General features: G+C 40.7%; 1 protein-coding gene across 3 annotated transcripts; it reads right to left on the bottom strand.

Moving 5' to 3' along the window:
- Positions 1-332: 332 nt before the first annotated feature.
- On the bottom strand, positions 333-18,016 carry LOC110384241 (tropomyosin-1). Of its 3 annotated transcripts, XR_002430126.3 has the most exons (8): positions 17,858-18,016; positions 12,059-12,224; positions 9,169-9,428; positions 2,559-2,676; positions 2,146-2,247; positions 1,733-1,910; positions 998-1,417; positions 333-568 (listed from the first exon to the last, which is right to left on the bottom strand). XR_002430126.3 is itself a non-coding variant. In XM_021345438.3 (7 exons), the coding sequence occupies exons 2-7, from the start codon at positions 12,170-12,172 to the stop codon at positions 486-488; spliced, it is 855 nt and encodes a 284-aa protein (XP_021201113.1). In that variant the 5' UTR covers positions 12,173-12,224; positions 17,858-18,016; the 3' UTR covers positions 333-485. The 3 variants fall into 3 exon arrangements, 2 of the variants coding, with proteins under 2 accessions (XP_021201113.1, XP_049702677.1); XM_021345438.3 differs by lacking the exon at positions 998-1,417; XM_049846720.2 differs by lacking the exon at positions 998-1,417 and having other exon boundaries at positions 12,059-12,238; positions 17,858-17,979.
- Positions 18,017-20,209: the final 2,193 nt, after the last annotated feature.

Raw genomic sequence — 20,209 nt, 5'->3', positions numbered from 1 at the left:
GTTCTAATAACGTTATTCAATATGCTTGCTATGCAAAATAGGAGTTATTGTACCCTTTTACCAATGGATCGTTTAGCGGACTAATGTAGCAGTCTTTTTAATGGTTTCTTGATAATTAGGTTGAATAAAACAATTGATAGTAATTAAAATATCAATTTTATTATTGCATGTAAAAGTACAAACGTGTCACTGTACTCATGAATTCACATTTTGCTTTAGCACCATACGATTATCTATTTTTAACAGTTTACTTTATATTTCAGATGAACTTCATTAAAGTTTTTGTTCTTAGATTAAACTTCAGATAAAGGGAACCACAAAAACGTAAAAAGTAACTTGTTATAAATTAATTTTATTGAAAATCGTAAATAAATTTACATAAAATATTAATAAATATTACATCACGTGTACGATTGTGTGTTTGTTCGTGTATGTGTGTGGCAGCGGGCTGCGTGTGTGTGTGAATGTGTGGAAGGAGTGGGTGTCTAGTATCCCGCCAGCTCGGCGAATGTGGAGTCCATCTCGTCGGCCAAGCTCTTGTATCTGTCCTTGTTGATTCCGAGCTCATCTGTTAATACATAACCATGTTAGAATAGAACTTACACTTGGTCAGGGTGTAGTGGTGTACCAACAACTGTTTGTACAGAGATATTTGAGTGAAAGACAAAATAAAGTAACCCAACAATCCGAGTTGAATTGGAACTTATAACACTGGAGGCTGGTCTTACTGAGCGACAAAAAGGTTCTTGGCATACCCCCTACTAGCCCTTTTGGTATATATCTACTTTCCTCTAGTTACTAAATGTACCTATTTAAACTAAATTATAACTTAACTAATACTGTAGATAAAGAGTCGTTAATAAGTAGAAAATTGTTATCAGAGTAAATTATATTTTAGTGATAGAGTTCTTTAAGACATATTTATGGCACAAGCGAACAGCTTTAAACATCATTTTTAAATAGAAGAATTATGTGATTAAGAAAGAACCAACATTACCTTGGAAGCATTGGTCCGCGACGGTAGCAGCAAAGCGAAAGACATGTTAATCACAAACAAAGAAAGCAGGGCTCAACACGAGGTGTTCAGGGGACTGTCGCAAATGCTCCGGACATACTTTAAACTATACTGTACAAGGACAGTCCCCCACACATCCAGCAAGAGGTTAGGCGTTATAAGATACAGTTTAGATACTGAAATGGAACTCGTTCTGACGGCAAGTCTACGGTCGGCTACAATGAACAGGGTCCAGGCGATGCAAGTGACGTATCAAAATGGACTTTAGGGTAAAGTGATTCGGACGGTTTTGACTTAAACTATGTGCTGTAAGGGCTGGTTAGTATCCTGTCAGCTCGGCGAATGTGCCGTCCAAGTCATCGCATATCGCCTTGTATTTCTCCTTCTCGTTGAATAATGCGTCTGCAAAATTTAGTCATTTGATAATAACTTACGAAGCGAACCGACTTTGTCCCGGCCCCTAGACTTAAAGATCAGTAAGAAAAAAACAATGAGTTTTTATTAGAAAAGTTTTGATTAAAAAGCTTTTGCAGATATTAAGAGAAGCCATAGTATTCTCTTTTTGTTAGAAAAGTTATCAAGTTATCATTATAGAAGATTTCGTTACTTGATATTTAGATTTGTTTAGTTGAAACTTTGAGATCAGAAAAGTATTTCTTAGTTTTGATAGATTTAAGTTTTTGTTTATGATGAGGTTATTATTGTTCGTGGTCGTACCTTCGAGCCTGTCGACCTCCTTCTGCAGTTTCTTGACAGTCTTCTCGGCGAACTCGGCGCGAGCTTCGGCCTCCTTGAGTTTGCTGGTGAGGGTCTTCAGCTGTTTCTTGAACTCCTCGACGCGCTGGTTGGCCTTCTCTTCCGATACTTCCAGAGATTTGAGGGAGTTACCTACGACCTGGGTGACGAGATTTGTAAGTTATTTCCATTGTGATCCTACATGTTAAGCCAAAGACAATTTCAGAAATGTGTTTTCTATAAAAAACTTAAGAAAGAAGATCTTGTTACAAAATTGTTTAAACTTTATCAAACAAGGCTTTGTTGTTGATTATGGCCTGATATAAGTCACACATATTATAAGTCAATATGTGTGAGATAAATAAGTAGTTCTTTTATGTCCAAGTTTAATTTACCTTTAATTCCTCCTCAAGTTCTGAGATCTTGGCGTCTCCAGACTTGACACGGTCCTCAGCTACTTCAAGCTCGTCTTCAACGAAGGCCAGCTTGCGGGATACCTGTGCATCATCAAACGTCATTGTAGTCCTCGTCATTGTTGTTAATTACAATTTTATTTTTGGATACAAAGTTGTATGTATTAAATTAAATCTTATAATATTGCATGGTTGAAAGTCTAGTGTTCAACAAGTTTAACTTTTCAGATTGACGAATAGATTTTGTTAGAGATTTTTCGAATCACCGAAGAACATCACGACTGCCAAAAGTCTCGACTATTATAAAAATGACATTTGCACTCTTTATTTTCATACTTTTGAAGAGACCTAGTAACATTGAAACAATATCAATATATAAAGAAAAGTTTCGTCACCTCGTCGGACTTGCCGTCGGCGTCCTCGGCGAGCAGACGCGCCTCCTTGAGCTGGTTGGTGAGCTGGTCCATGCGCTCCTCGTCCTGCTGCGCCCTGTTCTCCAGCACCTTGCACATACTGGAACCAAGGTTATACAGTCAGCAAACTGAATGAAATGGGATGCATTGGCAACCTTCTTGATCAGATTCACCTCAGATTTGTGATCGTAGTGGTCGGAGCCCGATCAAAATTACCTATTCAATAAATCAATTAGTATCTAATATAAAATACTTAGGTACCTTCATGATGAGTAACACTAGAACTTGTTAAATATTATAGCAAACCATTTACATTCCGAACATACTCGTCCAGTACGAGCGTCCCGTGGTCGCATCCCCCCGCGCTACCTTGACGGCGCGGACATAGATGCGCTCGGATAGCTTCGGCTTCTTTCGGCTCGCGCCGCTTAGGCGTCGAAGCGCCTACGACTGTTGGCCGGCTCGCACCCCGCGCAGTCCGCCACCAACCGGCGTGTGATACACACATATATATGTATGCTCGTTCCGCGCAGCCCCGCCAACAGCCGAGGCTAGTTAGTTTTTATACACGAAGTCTATGTATACCACGAATCCTCCCGATAACTGTGTTCGTTAGTGATTAACTCTTTTTTTTGTAATAATTCTTATAACTTTTTTTTGTACTTTTCTGATAATGGTGTAGTGTGGTTATGTTCTTTCTTCATTATACAAACGTAATCATAACCAGTGCGTTTAATTGGAAACCCCACTCCCATATGTGGCGCCCCAACGTTTATTTCGTGTGATAAAACTATTCCTACGCGGACATAAGTGTGGTGCGATAAATAAGTGGACACTTGTTGTGACGAACTATTTAGTTACCTACGTAGTTTTTACAATGCCGATAACAAGGAGCAGAGCCGCTAGTCTGACTCGCAGGGATGATACCCTCGAAGTATTCCCCGACCCCTCGAGACCGACGACGCCGACGCCGACCGCGCCCGCCTATCACCAAGATGGCGGCGGCGCGTCTTCGCCGCGCACCGACAACAACAACGCTACGTTTTCCGCCGATAACGTCGCGACTATAATTGCATCTTTGCAACGCTCGCAGACGGAAGCGTTTAAAGAGCTGTTCGACTCGGTGAATCGCGCAAACGCATCTACTCCAGTCGCATTGTTAGGGCAAAGCACCCTTACCCGCTGCAAGGCCACCTTCTCCGGCCGACCAAAAGAATCGGTCGAAGCATTTATTGACGCCATCGAAGCATACAGCGAGTGCGCACAAGTGACGGACTCAAATATCGTCCGCGGACTTGCGTACCTATTCAAGGACGAAGCCGCGACATGGTGGCAAGGCATTAAGAGTTCCGTGTCCACCTGGAGCCAAGTAAAAGAAAATCTAATTAGTGCCTACGGGGACCGACGGCCACCGCCACGTATTTATTTAGAAATATTTTCCACTCCGCAACAACAACACGAAAATACGGATATTTTCGTTGCACGTGTTCGCGCCCTATTAGCGAGGTTGCCGAAGGGCGACGTATCAGAGTCAGCACAGATCGACATAACGTACGCCCTGCTCCACAGCCGTATACGCAAAAGATTGCGGAGGGAGGAAATTAAAAGTTTCACTGAGTTACTCCGCCTAGCACGGAATATCGAAGACGCGTACGATCAAAAGCTCACGACGCCGATAAGTGATAACAGAGTGCAACAAAATGTGCAACCGCCATCCACATCCGCACATCATAGTCATCACGCTCCGCGCGCGCCGCCCGCTTCGTCGCATAGCACGACCGTGCGCGCGCCGACCTCAAGTGTCGTGCACGCGCGCACGCCGACTTCGAGCGACGCGATCGCGCGCGCGCCTGCCGCCGCTCCAGCCGCCGTCGCCGCGCGGCCCGCCGCGCCGCTCGCGCCGGCGCCCGCTCCGCCGACTCGCGACTCGCAGCGGCCCGCCTCGGTCAACAGGCAACGACCCGTCTGTTCGTATTGTAAGCGATACGGTCATATTAGGGACCAGTGCCGTAAGTTGGTGAACCAAGGTGAGCGTATCCAATCCACTATAAACTCTGCGGATAGTGAAACATTTTACTGTACTGATTTATTTTCATTTTATTGTACTGATTTTTTTTCATGTAAATATTTACAAAATGTTGTATGTAGCGATGCTACTACGGAACCCTCTGCTGGACGTAGTTTACGGCCTATTTTTAAAATTAAAATTATGAATTTTAACGGTACTGCGTTAATTGATACGGCCGCAAAACGTTGCATTGCGGGTCATTCGCTATATACTCTCCTTCTAGGTCAGGGACATTCTTTTAACTCCTCCTCACAGAACGTGAAGCTTGCGGATGGTATTATTCGTACTATGGACGTACTCACTACCACCTTAGAAGTACACTTAGAATCAAAAGTGATAACGATTCCGTTTATAGTTTTTCCCGACTCTACCAATAATGAAACATTATTGGGTATTGATTTTATTACCGCCGCCGGAATAGTTATTGATTTTGATAAAGATATCTGGTATTTTGGTAGCGATGACAATATAAAATACACCCTGTCCTATGAACCTACGTCGCGTAGAGTGTCATGCGCCTCTACAGATATACTAAGAGATGACGAGGGCACTCATCTTACGTCAGCTGAGCGACAGGCGCTCGCTGATGTTCTTAACCGACACGCACACGTTTTTAGAGCAGGGGGAGGTCCGACTCCATATGCTGAGCACCGCATAGAGACGGGGGATCACCCACCTATTGCTGTCCCTCCGTATCGATTAAATCCGTCGAAGAAACAGCTGATGAAAGCCGAGTTGGACAAAATGTTACGTGATGACATTATAGAAGAGTGCGAGTCAGCTTGGTGTTCACCGGCGTTGATGGTGCCGAAGTCCAACGGTGGCATCCGCTTCTGCGTGGACTATAGGCGTCTCAACGCAATCACCAAGCCCGACACATACCCGATGCCACGCATCGACGAGCTACTACAGAGCACGAAGCGAGACTGTTACATGAGCACGTTAGACCTTCGTTCATCATACTGGCAGGTAGGTCTTCGGGAAGCCGATAGGGACAAGTCTGCTTTTATCTGCCCTCTCGGTACTTACCGTTTCAAAAGAATGCCGTTCGGTCTCCGAAACGCACCTGCGACGTTCCAGCGTCTCATTGATCGTGTCCGCTCTTGTTCAGCTTTACAGGATGTAACCTTATTAGCATATTTAGACGATCTTTTAGTCATTTCTCAAGGTTATACTCAACATTTAAAAGACCTCGAGGCAGTTTTTAAACGTCTGGCCGAATTCAACCTCTATGTAAACAGGGAGAAGTGCGCTTTCGCTAGGGGGAGCGTTCATTACCTCGGCCACGTTATTACACAAGAAGGTGTTTCCACCGACCCTAGGAAGGTGAGTGCTGTTCTCGAGATGAAGGAACCAGGTAACCTTAAACACCTGCGCACCTTTCTACAAACATGTTCGTGGTTCAGAAAGTTCATACCGAATTTCTCGAAGGTAGCTGAACCACTTACACGCTTGACTAGGAAAAGTCAAATATGGTCTTGGGACTCAGAGCAGTCTCAAGCTTTTGAGGAGCTGAAGCGTTTACTAACCACAGCTCCTGTACTGATCCAAGCTGACTTCAATCGTCCCTTCATTCTGCGTACAGACGCAAGTAACTACGCCTTAGGTGCGGTTTTATTACAGGGCGATGGTAATCAGGAAAGGCCAATTGAATACGCCAGCCGACTCCTCAACGCAGCAGAACGCAACTACTCTACCACCGAGCGTGAAGCGCTTGCTGTAGTGTGGGCGGTGGAGCGTTTCCGGCCTTACCTAGACGGCCAACCGGTCGTAATCGGCAGCGATCATCAACCACTGCGATGGTTGCTTTCACTTAAATCACCAACAGGTAGGTTGGTCCGTTGGGCGCTCAAGCTTCAAGCTTTTGACATCCAATTCCAGTACACACCAGGGAAAGCGAACGTCGTGGCAGACACGCTGAGCAGGCCGATCTGTTCTAGCGACTCTCGTGACAGCTGCGGTATCTGCTCAGTCATCTGTGACTTGCCTACGAAGACGCCTAGTGAACTTCGCTCGGAACAACTCTCAGACCCTGAAGTGGAAAAGATTGTCAAGGAGCTTGAGGGACCTGATGATGTCGCGGCCCAAAGATGGCTAGAAAGGGTTACCTCATGGATCAAGGTGTCCTGTTCCGATATAATCCGGACTCTGAGAGTGAATCACCGCAACTAGTCATCTCTGCAAGCCACGTTCCAAATATTTTAAAAGAGTTGCACGACTCTCCAACAGCCGGCCATCCAGGCATTGACAGAACGTACCAGAAAGTAGCACAGCTGTATTATTTTACAGGAATGCGAAGAATAATCACTGATTATGTCAAAGCCTGCATCCACTGCCAACGATATAAGGCCACCAACGCCAAACCACCAGGCTTACTCCAGACACCCGTTATGAACCAACGTAACGAGGTGTTGGCTATAGATTTATTCGGCCCGCTACCGGAGGGAGACCAGGGGGAGCGATGGATTTTACTCGTTGAAGATACGGCTACACGATGGACCGAGCTGTATGCTCTTAAAGAAGCCACAGCAGAAGCTTGTGCCCACATTCTTATTGAAGAATACTTCATGCGCTTTGGTCTACCTCGTAGGATTATTTCAGATAACGGTGTCCAATTTGTTTCAGCCGTCATGCGCCAATGCATGACAGTATTGGACATCAAACAAAACTTCATTCCTCTCTATCATCCAGAGTCGAATCCTGCAGAGCGAAAGAATCGTGACCTCAAAGCCATGCTAGCTCATCTCGTAGAGGGAGACCACACTTCTTGGCCAAAGAAGTTGCCGGTGATTCGATTTGCCCTCAACAGCGCTAAGTGCCGCACTACAGGAAGATCACCCGCTTATTTGTCCTTTGGCAGAGAAATGCGATCCCCCACAGAGGTCGTTCATGACCTTCGTGCCATTGAGGAAAAACATAACTTCGTGCCGCAAATTACACCTTATCTGAGGCAGTTCCTCAACTCGTTCTCAGCTGTAAGAGAACGCGTGGAGGTCCAACAGGACAGGGCGAAACGGTATGCTGACGCTTCGCGCCGACCGTCGGATTCTTTCCAGGTAGGTGACTTAGTAATGTTGAAGTCGCACCTACTTAGCAGCGCATCGAAAGACCGTACGTCAAAGTTTTACCCACGTCGCGATGGACCGTATAAAATCGTGGAAGTAATTAGTCCCACAACGTTCAATGTAGCCAGCACGCAGCAACCTGATGTTGTCATAGGCAGATACCATTCGCAAGACATTACCCGTTACCACGGTAACGATCACTCCTTCCCTCTTCCCGTCATCCCTAAAAGGAAACGCGGACGTCCAACGGTTAGGATACCAGTTCAGGAGCGAGGGCGTTCTCCAGAACTGGAGGGGGAGTGTATAGCAAACCATTTACATTCCGAACATACTCGTCCAGTACGAGCGTCCCGTGGTCGCATCCCCCCGCGCTACCTTGACGGCGCGGACATAGATGCGCTCGGATAGCTTCGGCTTCTTTCGGCTCGCGCCGCTTAGGCGTCGAAGCGCCTACGACTGTTGGCCGGCTCGCACCCCGCGCAGTCCGCCACCAACCGGCGTGTGATACACACATATATATGTATGCTCGTTCCGCGCAGCCCCGCCAACAGCCGAGGCTAGTTAGTTTTATACACGAAGTCTATGTATACCACGAATCCTCCCGATAACTGTGTTCGTTAGTGATTAACTCTTTTTTTTGTAATAATTCTTATAACTTTTTTTTGTACTTTTCTGATAATGGTGTAGTGTGGTTATGTTCTTTCTTCATTATACAAACGTAATCATAACCAGTGCGTTTAATTGGAAACCCCACTCCCATAATATTCGTTTTATTGTATTTAATACAGAACTTAAGTAGGCAATATTAATGTCTCCTAAGAGCTTTTTAGGGTAAATATACAATTTTAATCTATCATACATTTTAATTAAGAAAGTGCCCGTCTGTACTAATTACAAAAATAAATAATTCGTAACTAAAAATGTTTCTAATTTAATGAAATAACAATATTTCGTATGCTAATCTCTAGTTCACACCACGAAACTAATTAGAGTGTGGCACGTAATACAACTGTTGCTTTGCTTATAAATCAAATGCCGGAAATACACTTCAAATCCACAGGAAGTAAAATATAAGTAGTTATTTCAATGACGTTGCATGTCGGGGGTCTATACTATTTCCAGACATTACACAAAATTACACGAAGTATTGCAAAGAAAATTGTACACAGATCATTAATACTATGAGAGGTAAAACTTTACACTGTCTTCAATGCCTGAACTCATTAACAGCAGTAGAGACTAATTTAAACCAAACTTACTACACAAATACTTTTCATATTATTTAAATGTGAACGTAACTATGTTTATTTGTCCGCCTTTTATGATAAAACTGTACACAGATATCTCAGAGCTTAAAATGGACATAGGCCATTTTTAAAGCGGGTGCACAAAGATAGTTTCGGGTTTCGACAAGGTCCTGGTAACACCTGGCAGTTACAAGTATAAAAGCAGAACTCACCGGTTGTTCTCGTCAGCAGACTGCTGAGCTTCGAGCAGCTTCTGCTGGGCGGTGCCTGACCTCTCCTCGGACTTCTCAAGGTCCTCCTCAATCTGCTGCACCTTCCTGTTGAGGGAGGCGACCTCAGCCTCGGTGGCGGTGAGGGTCTTCTCCTTCTCTTCAAGGTCCTTGTTGGCCTGTTCCAGCTTGTTCTTGTTCAGGATCAGGTCTTCTTCCACCTGGGCGAGCTTCTTCTGGAGCTCACGGACTTCCTCGTTGACCTGGAAGAGTGGATGGTTTTGTGTTAGAGAGGGTGAAAGTGGGTGGGCTTAGGATAGCGCCCTGGTGAACTCTTTGAAATAAATATGTAAACGCATTTGATTTAATCACGGATTCAGCACTAACTATCTTTGCTAGGGCATTAATTCCTTATGGAAATAAACTCTTTTGCAAAAAAAGCGGGCACCTATGCGAAATCTTAGTTTTAAGGACTTTACGTGTATTTCAAAGGGTTTTAATGATTGTAGTATGTTTCTAGCATCAAAAGGGTTAGCCAAGCATGCGTGAGAGTGTATTCTAAATTTGAATTTTGTACAATTGCTAAGAAATTGGTTAAACCTTGTTTTGGACTAATTGCTGGCAGAAAGTTCGTCGGTGTTTTGAAAAGTTTTTGAAGTGATTTTCAGAAAACTGATAATGCAGTCTTAATTAATGATTAATGTACCTTTTTGTTAGATCAAAACATTTTTGAAAAACTATGCGTATTCGATAAAATTTTCACCTGCTCTAAATGGGCTATACTGATGATTGATGGCAATGTTAAGAGTTTCGGTATTTTAGTGTAAAGCGTTCTACTGTTTAAATATTGTACCCACGTGTTTTAAAATATCGCTTTTTCATAATTTAATACTATTTAGAGGAGTATCAGTACATTGGGCTGCGACAAAACCAATTTAAAGTGAGCAGTGCCGATCGCAACTCGTCTCCTATCGGACTTTGACATTAAAAATTCCAAATTTTGTGATAAATGTTAAAATTAACCACATGAAAAATGATGAGGAGGGTTTAAGCTATCTAAAAAGTCTAATTATTGCCACGTTGAAGCTCTCTATAACTCCATAGGTATCGGGTTACTAAACGATGATTTCGCTGAAAAGGAGTCAAGAATTCAAAAGTATTGACCAAACGTATGTTTCTTAACAAATGAGCAGATAGCCAATTATTGTTATGATTTAAGCAGGAAAGTGCTGTAGATGCTAGGAAATCTCGGTGCAGGCAAGTTTATTTAATAAAATGTCGGTGGGATGAAAACACGCTATTTGAACGCTCAGACTCATAGATCTTCGGAGGTCTACGGAGTTTCCCAAGAGACGAGGTTGTTTGAAAATCAGTGATTACGAGACCTTAAGACCTCGTGCTCACAGTCTATGTGCTATTTTCTGTATTTTTTAGAATTTCAAGATTTTTAAAAATGTTAAAGTCCGATAGGAGACGAGTTGCGATCGGCACTGCTCACTTTAAATTGGTTTTGTCGCAGTCCAATGTACTGATACTCCTCTAAATAGGGTTCAATTATGAAAAAGCGATATTTTAAAACACGTGGGTATAATATCTAAACAGAAGAACGCTTTACACTAAAATACCGAAACTCTTAACATTGCCATCAATCATCAGTATAGCCCATTTAGAGCAGGTGAAAATTTTATCGAATACGCATAGTTTTTCAAAAATGTTTTGATCTAACAAAAAGGTACATTAATCATTAATTAAGACTGCATTATCAGTTTTCTGAAAATCACTTCAAAAACTTTTCAAAACACCGACGAACTTTCTGCCAGCAATTAGTCCAAAACAAGGTTTAACCAATTTCTTAGCAATTGTACAAAATTCAAATTTAGAATACACTCTCACGCATGCTTGGCTAACCCTTTTGATGCTAGAAACATACTACAATCATTAAAACCCTTTGAAATACACGTAAAGTCCTTAAAACTAACATTTCGCATAGGTGCCCGCTTTTTTTGCAAAAGAGTGTATTAAAAATCACTTTACTGATCTTTTCTAAACCTATAGGCTCTAGCCAAAGCCTATATATGCTCCTTACTAGGCTTGTTAAACAACTTCAAAAATGAGACGATTTACATATTCAGTTGCGCTATTTTTATGAATCTAATAAATATTGAAGCTTTCAATTGATCTGCCATATACCATTAAATACCTTCGGGAAATTCCATTCGGCCCTATTTCAACGAAAGCATCAAATATGCAAATTCACATACATTTCAATGAAAGTCGAGTCTAAAACATATGTGTTCTCTGAAATACTTTCGTAACTAAAAATACGTTTTAGCGTGGGCACAAATAGGACGAGTTTGTTACGATTAAAATAAATATAACATTTAGTTTTTTTATAGCAAGGGTCTTGGGACATGCTGAAAATATAGGCCGTACTTAGGTTTTCAGACGAACTGCTTTAAAACGTGACCGTCTGGCCTCGATAAAGTACGAACGTAATGGAAATTTACTTTTCTCCATGACCGATCTTGTAGATAACAATTTAAAAATAGATGTTACTAGAACTAGAACTAAAAGACGGCTTAAATTGTATTTATTTTTAGGACTATCCAATTCGCAATCTGATTGTGAATAGTTTTAATCCAACTGAGGAGACTTTCCAAGCCAATCCCCAATTTCTCTGTAGGGTATTTAATATTCTTCTAAATAGAATTTAATCGGCTTCAAAGTTAGAAAGCTAAAAATGTTATTATCATAATTCAAAAGACCTTGTAAATACAGTCAACATTAACTGTCTTTTCCTTCATTTAACGCAGAAGATAGTCATGTCTTCTCCTAGTGCCAACCTAAATTGAGCATACACTCTATACAAATAAAGTAGTATTTCCAACAATACCTTTTCGGCGCGGAGGTTGGCGTCCCTAGCCTGCTGTTCGCAGGTGTCGGCCTTGTCCATGGCATTGTCCTTCTCCAGCTTCATCGCCTGCATCTTCTTCTTAATCGCGTCCATGGTGGTGGCTTTGTGTCTTTACGGTCCGGTCAAAAAATACGCCAGTTACGGCCTGGAAAAAACAAACTGATATTTTAAAATGAGAATTAGGCTTGACAAACTAATATTTAAAATGAGAACTCGGTTATAAAAAAAGAATGTAGGTTTGAAATAAGAACAATAAAGATGGCTGGCTCGGTCTGGCATTTTGAAAATCGATCGTGTTGTAGGACATCGTGTTTTTATAATTTTACATAAGACTAGCCCTTTTTCAAATGAAATGAAACAGAAATCGTCAATTTTGCTCAATCGACATCTAAAATGCGCTTTTCATTCGTTACTTTCCATACTATAACATTTTTTTCTCACAACAAAGAGAATGTAGTGGTTTCATAACAAAATATAAAATCTGCACCGGAACATTTTCCCGACATACTAGGGCAGCAGGAGTTTAATAAAGCCACCGCTGAACTACAGAGTATATACTACACGAGTACATGAAGTTAATTGAAATCGTGACAATGCAGCGTGAATCGCGCTCTACTGCACTTTTACTATGAAACTCGTACCTTCTTGAAATTACTTTTGATGCTAGAAACTATTCACAACCTCTATTCTACTTATCCTACCTTTTTTGCCTATTTTCAAAATAAGTTTTCATCCACAATGGAAGAGCGAAGTTTTAGTTTGTTCTTCTTTTAAATTCAATAAGAACTTTTTCTCCTCAGTCATACCACAGACAACAAGAAAACATAAACTAGACCAAGGAGGCATGATACCTATTCGGATAAAAGTAAAAATACTTCCATGAAGTTATTTAAAAACACAAAGTATTCTAATTTCAAAAGTTTCACCGTAGCTATTCAATATGGCAGACTGCCAGGCTGCCAGATGTAGCTGTGCATAATTATTGGGTCTACGTTCCTGATACTAAATTATATTCTAACCTAATTACGGTGGGGCCACGGCACACTTGGCTTGATGAAATATGAACGTGATCAACACATACCCTGTGTTTAGGGAGGAATAACCCTTTTCTATACATATCTTTCAATACTTGACAACACCTAAGTATTACCTTATGAATAGTTTAATTTGCAATTTTGGAGGACTCTTGTCATGTGTTCCTCTATATCTTGGTGTTGAATAAAAGAAACCGTATGTGATCTACATTTTAGTAAAAAAACATATTTTTTTCTAATTCATCTTTCACAAGGCATCAAGCAATTTTATAAGGTAGGTACTAAATAGCATTATTAATGTACTCAGATTTCCCAAACAATTATTCCCATTCCCTTTCAACAGTGAAAGCGAGAGTTTTCACAGGATTGTTTCACAAATCCAATTTACGGGCATATCAAACTCAATTCAGAATTCAGATCCCAAACAACAAACCGTGTCAAAAGCTTTACAAATAACGGTAAAGTTGTAATTTTATTTGTTACAACTTTAATTTGATATTGGCCTCACAATTCAAGCCTTGCGACTTTTGGCGGCTTAATTCATTCAATAGGGAGTTTTGGAATCAAATCATATTAAGTAGGTTGAAACTTGTTATTTTTGCGGTTGCTCGGGTTTATTTACAAAATTAGTATTAATAATTGTTTTCCGCAGGTTTATTGTATTGAGGGATCTCTTAGTCTTCCGTACATCGTCATCCCGTTAACCTAATAGTGTCCTAATCCCTACGCGTTTAAATTATCTGTAGCCTAAGGAAACTCTCGTCTCGAAGCTGTCATCAAAACCTGTTTATCCGTTTGTACGTGAAGCATTATATACTATTCTAATGATACTGATAATGATGATGATGAGAGGTATGTACCCAGCAGTGGATTGAAAGGCTGACATAATCCTCCGAGCCTTTTCCCAATCATGTTGGGGGTCGGCTTCCAGTCTAACCGGATTCAGCTGAGTACCAGTGCTTTACAAGAAGCGACTACCTATCTGACCTCCTCAACCCAGTTACCCGGGCAACCCGATACCCCTTGGTTAGACTGGTGTCAGACTTACTGGCTTCTGACTACCCGTAACGACTGCCAAGGATGTTCAATGACAGCCGGGACCTACAGTTTAACGTGCCATCCGAAACACAGTCCTATATATATAAATACAGTCCATACCATAATTGATTGAAAGGCTGACAATAATTGTAGGTAATATTATTTAGCCAACATATAACATTGTTTAAACATTAAGTTTAATGTTTAGCCAGATACAAAGACGAGTGGGTGTGAAACTACCTCTATGGTGTGACGTCGACAATGGCGTCTGTTTACACGTTTTATTTAATGTGAGAATGTATTGAGAAATCTTTTTAAATAGATTACAATGTCGGACATAGATACTCTTACTGATTTTTTTTTATTACATATCTACGTTATGTAGGTAGCATTTTCCGCTTGCCGTTGCGTAGGCAGTATTAAACTATCGTACAAACATGAAATGTTTTCTTTAACATATCTTTATTCAAACGTTTCTTAGAGATTTTATTCAGATTTATTCATGCATTCCCTTATCATTATACACTGAAAGTAGGAAAAACTTCAGTGTTTTCACAACTTTGTTTACCAAACCCAACTTTTCTAAGAACCCAACATAAGAAGAAAAACATTTCACCAATTTTCGTTTACCATAATATGAATAATTTATGGCAACATTTGAAAAAATCGACCTCGTCCGATATTCGGCTGCATAATGTTTTTATCGATTATCGATAACTTCACAAGATGATCGCATCGACACTGGTTTGTTTACAATATCTATGTACAAAAATTGTTGCTGCGAACGTGCGGACTGAAATAGCTGCTGAAGATTTTTGAAGGGCGTTTTATTTGCGAATCTTACGTAAATTATGAAATGTGAGATTTTTGTAGGCGTGTGTGGGAATTTTCCCGACTTGGTGTGTGGTGTGTAGTAGGTAGTAACACTTTTTTGTGTGTGTATGATGTATTGTGTTTCTGCGAAAACATATGTGTACTTATAGGTCCCAAAATCTATCAATCTAGTTTAGGTGTCTTTCGTGGAAAAGTGCGTGTAAAGTGCGTGTTGATGCCCTACATACGCCTGGCCAGTTAAACGCTTTTCCCAAAACGCTCACCATCAAAATAAACGATCATACATCAACGTTTTACATCCATTGCTGGCCCCAATAAAACTCTAATAAAACGAGACAGAACAAACGGCGCATTCGACGGCAAACCAGCGAAGTTGCGAAAATATCACACGAATCCGCTTAGTGACGTGGTGCTGGCGATCTGACAACACTACCGACATTATTGTTCACGAAAATAACCGTGTTTTCACATCACTACAGCTGTTGCAGACCGGAGACTAAATATAAGTCAGGAATTTTAGAACGAACGCTAATTTATGTGGCGTTTGCGCCTTTTCCTAACTTGGGTGGCGCGGCTTTTCTCTCGCGTGAAAACTGGTGTAGCTTACATATGATTCATTTGAAAGTTTACCTTTATATTGAAATAGATTATGAATAATGAAATATACGTTGCTTTTTCTATCTAGATTAGAATAACATTCGTTGTTGTGAGTTGAGGAGTTTAGAAACGAATCGGACCAAACGTTCAGCTGACGTTCATAAAATACTCGAAGCTTATGATGGATTAGTTTAATCTAAGACAAGTCTATTGCAGATTCTTCTCATATCAAAATTCAACCATTAGTTTGCACTTCAGATGAATAAACCAAAACAAAAGACAGTAGTCTATATAACAACATTTGGAAATCACAACTACCTTTCCGATTTGATTTAAAAGACTCATTCAAGTTCAATTTCTTATTGAATCGAATCCAAAGTGTCAATACTGCCTGTCAATTCAAGGGCGGGATAAACAACAAGTGAAAAGCTATGTCACTGAATCCATAGATTTCAATGACTCTATCAAATGAACTCCAAAATGAATTGGCTAATGCATCAGTCTAGCTTCAATTTGTTCAGATAAACTGCTACAATGATAGAGTTATTGCTCCCGAACTTATAGTTTATTCAACCTCCCATATCTTGAGTAAAGTTCATCGATATTTGAACAATAAGTTGTATGTATCAATAAACAAAGCTGTTTTTAAGTATATGAAGTATACATGAGAATGTTATCTCAAGGGAAAATTATGTTTGGATTTGATTAATTTAGTTTTTAAGCAGATGTAAACAATTACTTAGGACCATTAAACGTAGTGTTTTGTGTCGTATGTTATAGAGAAATACTTAAGTCCAAACTTGTTTAACATTGAATCGGCAAAGGAAAACTTCTTTACCAAAATATATAGCAGGTACCTAAGTTAGAAGGGATTACTTAGAGAATGTCTAAGTTACAGAATAAGTAATGGTCAGTTGAGTAAGTTATGTTTGACCAGATGGTATCAAAACAGATGGCGTCTTGGAGCAATTAATCATTGTGTTAGGTGGATTTGCTACTGGAATAATATATATTTAGTGGGGAAACGATGTGAGAATATCATTGGAGAAGGTGTGAGGTAAAATATTGTTCCTCTTATACAATGACACCCAAATCTTATTATCAAATCTTGTTCTTCTATTAAGAAGTATCGATAGAAAGTACCAAGTGAGAAAGTGAAGAGAAAAAAGTTCAATCTAAAACTCATAAAGATACAACGCAATATAAAATGTTTCATTCGATATCTATAACTGTAACTATCTCCCGAATTTCAGGGATAGTTCAGCTAGTAGGTAATAGTCGGCGCTTTGAAGAGCTGCCAACATTCTGAGTTCCAGGCGTGGCGGGTACCGACGTCTGCAAGTGACAACCGTCATCCCTCATACTCTCAATCCTCTATGATTAATAGTTAAAGATGTACCTTTCATATTTTATGCGTGTTTCATTCAATATTTAATGCTCTAAAATATGTATAGAATTATTTATGGCACTACTATTGTTAATTGTTATTGTAGGCGCTAATTAAAATGTTGGCAATAGTTGGAAGATTCAGTTGTTGAACTTAATTTGAAAGTAACGAACATTTTTGTATGTTCCGTATTTTCTATTATATGTAGAAGTCAGTTATGTATAAATAGCTATCATAAGAACATACATATGTGTGGTATATATGTAAGTGTTTAAACATACAAGCTTTCTATAAGCTATGTCATTTAAGATATCATTAACATCCATCATGTTTCGTACAATGTTTAAGTTTCTGCACAGTGTGACCTGTAATCGGAAACCGAACATCAGTAAACAACAGAGTTGTGGACCGATCGTCCTCATTACACGATATATGGGCCACGACTGAGTCTAAATAAAAATTGAGACAAGTTTCCTCATCTCGCTAAATAAATACTGATGTCGGGCATGCCGCAAATAGGTTAGCGCGGTGCGCGCGCGCGGCGTGGGCGGCGCGGGGACTCACTATTTTCAGCGAGGACGCGCGAGCGATGAAACCCGAGTCATATCCATGGAAAACGCGAGCCGCGCGCGCACACCGCCCGACTTACTCGCTACACCTGACACTCAATACACACTGGCAGACTGCCGTACAACACGAGATATGCCGAGCCGAGCCAGATAATACAGAACGTAGCACAGAACGAAAGCACCGAGTCGCCGGAGTCAACATCCAGGAGCTTGGATACTCCACACTGGTTGGCACTGAGGGTCACAGGTGGCACAGTCCTGGGGCCGGGGCTGGTGAAGTATCCAAGCTGCCGGCGTGGCGGAGCGCGGCTGCACTCACCTCACGAGCGGGCTGTTCACACGGCGGAGCGACACGCACTGCGCCGCGCCCGCCCTCGCGGTTTCGCCGCGCTCCCACCCGACTATTTTCGGTGCCAAAAATCCAGGATTCCGATCCAGCATCGCAATCGCAGCGAACATGCCGACCGCCACCCGTCACGCTCCCACACACGGCTTCACCACTATTTTTGCCACGATCGCTAACAGACGGGCCTGTGACGACGTCGGCGGATGTGAATATCGACCAGATTGATAGATCGATGATATAAAAACACCTCTCGCTGTCAATGCCGGCTAAATCGATCAGGTGGCACTGTCCTGCTCGCGCGACACAAACATTCGTGTTGCAGATTTCCCAAATTCCGGAGCCATCCGGCTGGCCGACCCTACTATATTTAGCGTAATACCGAACTTCATTGAGATCGACACGCGGCTTTCATCTCCCTATAACAAATAACCGCACTACTTTTTGTATATTTGTCTAAGTCTGATGATTTACGTTGTGTTGACTGTTAATTGCTGAGAGTTTTCATTCATTATTCGAGAGATCTCAAATAGAACTGAGGACAGACGTAATAGGATACTCTACACCGAATGAATGACCATTTCTGAATGTGGGTTTCATTAGATACGATACAAAAGAGTTACTACAGTGGAACTGCTTTTTGGATTTTTGCTTTCCACCCTTAACTAATGATAGACCAAACCTTGCTGACCACTTGCTGATGCTTTCAGAATCAGAAAAGTGGCAATGTTTTGGATACCTGATGGTCTTAAAGGAGTCACCCTCTATTTACCATATCGGTTTCCTAGAACCCTCGTTTTTCTCGATTGCCTGAGGTTAGGGGTGGAAGACGGTTGGATAAATATCGATGTTGTCACCCTTACAAGTTCAAGTGCAGTAACATCAATGTCACGGTGCCTGTGGGCGGAATTATCTTAACGGTCAAACATCTTTGAAGCTAGATTTAGGTAGATATCTACAATAAATTCTATAAGCAATAGTTATGTTTTGTGTTTGCAAAATGATTTACTTTTGTTGAATGATAATGATTAATGAATGTGTGAAACCTATGCCTTATGTTGCTGATAATAAAAATGCTTTTTATAGTTTTGATATGCAAACACTAAATTATTTCAGATGATTGTTGTGTAAGAAAGCTTCCGATTGCAGAATTTTAAAAACTTGATGATGAGAGAAGCATTTCGGCATGTATAGAACATTGTAACTGTATTTTTCATTATAAGTTTACTGTTTTTATTCAAATAAACAGCCTATTTTAGAAGTGCTGTATTTAGAATTAACGTTAATTTTTGCTTGATAAATAAAATTACACATAGGTATTGGTACAAAACTACTATAAAATACAAGGTAGGTACCTATATTATATCACAATGACTATGTATATAAGTACCACATCTTATAGATATTTTTGTTCGCATAACATCTGCAAACATGAATCATTGTATCGATCAGAGCACGGAACTAATAAATAGTAATTTTGTCTAATTATAGCCTAGGGCAGACAATTTTAGCGGTGTAATTATATTTAAGCCATGCCAAGTGTCCAATCCTTTGTATTCGATCTCTTTGATGTTTTAGGTATAGGTACATGTATAGGTAGGGTACCTACCTATATGGCAATATTATGCCTATCAGTTAGCGATTTTATTTTTATTACATGGACCTCAATAGCCCATAAGGTAAGTTTCAGTTACAAACTTCGCATAATTTGCCCAGCCTTTTCCCAATTTTCTTGGGGAACACTCCCAGCCCTACTGGATCTAGCTGAATGCCAGAATTTGATTGTTCTCATAAGTTTGCCGCTGTAAAGATAGCATATAGTTACTTCACATCATTTAAAATGTGTACGAACAAAACAATGCTGGTCGTGCGCTGGCATGAATTGAATTCAGTGCGATATACATTGTTATTAGACGAGAACTTTACTTGGGGTGACTGGCTATTTAAACCCTCAACTGTCTAGGTATAAGCTAACAAAGACGGTTTTTTTTCAGATTTCCTTTTTTACCACATTTTCACGCTACGCATTTCATTGTATGCGTATAAAATGAAATGCTACGCGGTTTGCTACTGCGTAGCGCGTAGCACCTACGATTCATAGTAACTCGGGTAATTGTAGTAGTGTTATATATTTAAATCCTTTCATCGGCTATGTTTGTTATCCTTGCTTGTAATTTTGAGTTTGTTCCTTAAATGTTAATCCAGATAATGTTCCATATCGAGGAAAAGGCGAGTTCCACGGATGTGCGGCACAGTGAAGCACAAATGCTTCTTATGGTTTACTCGCTATAGCAAAAACTAGCGCTGGTCAACCGTATTTTGATCAGA

Source organism: Helicoverpa armigera, chromosome 17 (genome assembly GCF_030705265.1).
Source record: "Helicoverpa armigera isolate CAAS_96S chromosome 17, ASM3070526v1, whole genome shotgun sequence".
NCBI classification, from domain to species: Eukaryota; Metazoa; Arthropoda; class Insecta; order Lepidoptera; family Noctuidae; genus Helicoverpa; species Helicoverpa armigera.
Note: the sequence above shows the minus strand (reverse complement) of the source record. Positions and strands in the feature narration are given on the sequence as shown.